The 1,884-nt window shown below is 51.1% G+C and overlaps 1 protein-coding gene across 1 annotated transcript; it reads right to left on the bottom strand.

Moving 5' to 3' along the window:
- Nucleotides 1–236: 236 nt before the first annotated feature.
- On the bottom strand, nucleotides 237–1,028 carry LOC116556603 (E3 ubiquitin-protein ligase SIAH1-like). The gene has a single exon (XM_032285847.1). The coding sequence runs from the start codon at nucleotides 1,026–1,028 to the stop codon at nucleotides 237–239; it is 792 nt and encodes a 263-aa protein (XP_032141738.1).
- Between the last annotated feature and the right edge of the window lie 856 nt (nucleotides 1,029–1,884).

The following is a 1,884-nucleotide window of genomic DNA, read 5'->3' as shown; positions in this document are numbered from 1 at the left end:
ACAAACAAAAACACAAAATGATTTTATGATGCTTTCTTAACGCAAAATATGCCCATCTTTAAACATATTAATGTTACTATATACAACTGTTTCCTGTATTTAATAGCCTTTTTTTTTTATTTACTTCCATGTGTTGAGCTTATACCTGTGAAGAGTTTCAGGTTGGCAGGCGGATGGGTGGCTTTTTTGTGAAATTAAAGTTTTAAACACTGGTCAGAAAATGTTCGATTGCCATTTCAACGCATGTTAATAGATACAATGATGCTTAAATCGCCATTTTCTTCAAAAAGCTGTACAGTGCCCGTGTCAAAGTTTAAGCAGTCACGATTCTTAATGGCTGTTGCTATGTTCTCATGAATAGATAGAGGGGTCGCTTCCCAAGTCAGTCGTCGGCGATGACGTCTTAGCTCAAGTCGGTAAACAAACCCCTCAGCTTCCTGGCGTGTTCCGATCAGTTGTACAATTGCGAAGAACTGCTGGTCACCATTGCGATTTTCCTGTTTCTGCAAGACTAACATGAAGTGAAAGCCATAACAGAACTGCATCATCACCCAATCAAAACCACCAATAAGATTAATGTTTGTAGCAAGAAAAATTATATACTCTCCCTTTAGGGTTATAACGTGGTCATGCTCATTCGTCAGATGACGCACTACAGCTTCCAGAGTACCAAGCCATTTACAGAGAGTACCAGGGCACGGGCAGGGATAAGGCCTAAACTTACAAACTTTTTCGTGATCTACTTTTTCGTTGTATGGCAGAGTTTTGTGACATCCAGAAAAGGCATATGTACACGGAAAAAGTACAGAGTTAGCTACTTTCTCCATAGCCAGGTTGCGAATGAATGCCAAGGGGCCCCGGCAAGTTGGACAAGAAGTGAGCTTCGATCGACAGCTGTTACAAACAATATGGCCTCTCTCACACTGAATAATTGGTGGTAACGCGTAATCTAAGCAGACCGGACACTCGAAGAGACTTGCCAAGTTGTTGTTGGATCTAGTCGTGCCAGACAGGGCAGGCACCTTCATGGGTGGCGCCGAGGTATATAATGTACCAGTCCGTTTACTCATTTCTGTGGGCGGAGAGCTCGCCTCAAAAGCCGGTTCTGTTACCAGCGTATTTAGTCACCAATCACCTCAGCACTGCTACCGCGGACAGCGTCACTGCCTGCCTCTTTGCGGTGAGGAAACTAACGGGACACCCTGGGCCGCCTCTGTCGCGGACAGCACCACTGCCTGCCTGTTTGCGTTGAGGAAACTAACGGGACACCCTGGGCCTCCTTTGTCGCGGACAGCACCACTGCCTGCCTCTTTTCGTTGAGGAAACTAACGGGACACCCTGGGCCTCCTTTATCGCGGACAGCACCACTGCCTGCCTCTTTGCTGTGAGGAAACAAACGGCACACCCTGGACCTCCTCTGTCACGCTCTAGAACGCGCCTAGCAAGGGCCTCCCGGTTCCCCAGGGGCCGCCGTCATCTCGCGAGTCCTGAAGCCCAGCACCCTATTGGCTGCTGTTATCACGCGATTCCTCGAGCTCAGCACCACACCGGCCACCGTAATCTCGCGAGTCCTCAAGCCCGGCTCCCCGCCGGCCACCGTAACCTTGCGAGTCCTCGAGCCTGGCTCCCCACCGGCCACCGTAATCTCGCGAGCCCTCAAGCCCGGCTCCCCACCGGCCACTGTAATCTCGCGAGTCCTCGAGCCCGGCTCTCCGCCTGTCGCCGTCATCTCCTGAGTCTTTTATCCCGGCTCCCCACCTGCCGCCGTCAGCTTGCGAGTCCTCGAGCCCGGCTCTCCACCTGCCGCAGTCATCTCCTGAGTCCTTTAGCCCGACTCCCCACCTGCCGCTGTCATCTTGTGAGTCCTCGAGCCTGCCGCGCTTT

This window comes from Sapajus apella, unplaced genomic scaffold, assembly GCF_009761245.1.
Source record: "Sapajus apella isolate SASKATOON/1434 unplaced genomic scaffold, GSC_monkey_1.0 scaffold17, whole genome shotgun sequence".
Lineage (NCBI taxonomy): Eukaryota > Metazoa > Chordata > Mammalia > Primates > Cebidae > Sapajus > Sapajus apella.
This window is presented reverse-complemented; position numbering and strand designations above follow the sequence as displayed.

What these genes read in the sequence shown, in the direction of transcription:
- LOC116556603 (XM_032285847.1), bottom strand. Translation starts at nt 1,028, where the DNA reads ATGAAGGTGCCTGCCCTGTCTGGCACGACTAGATCCAACAACAACTTG.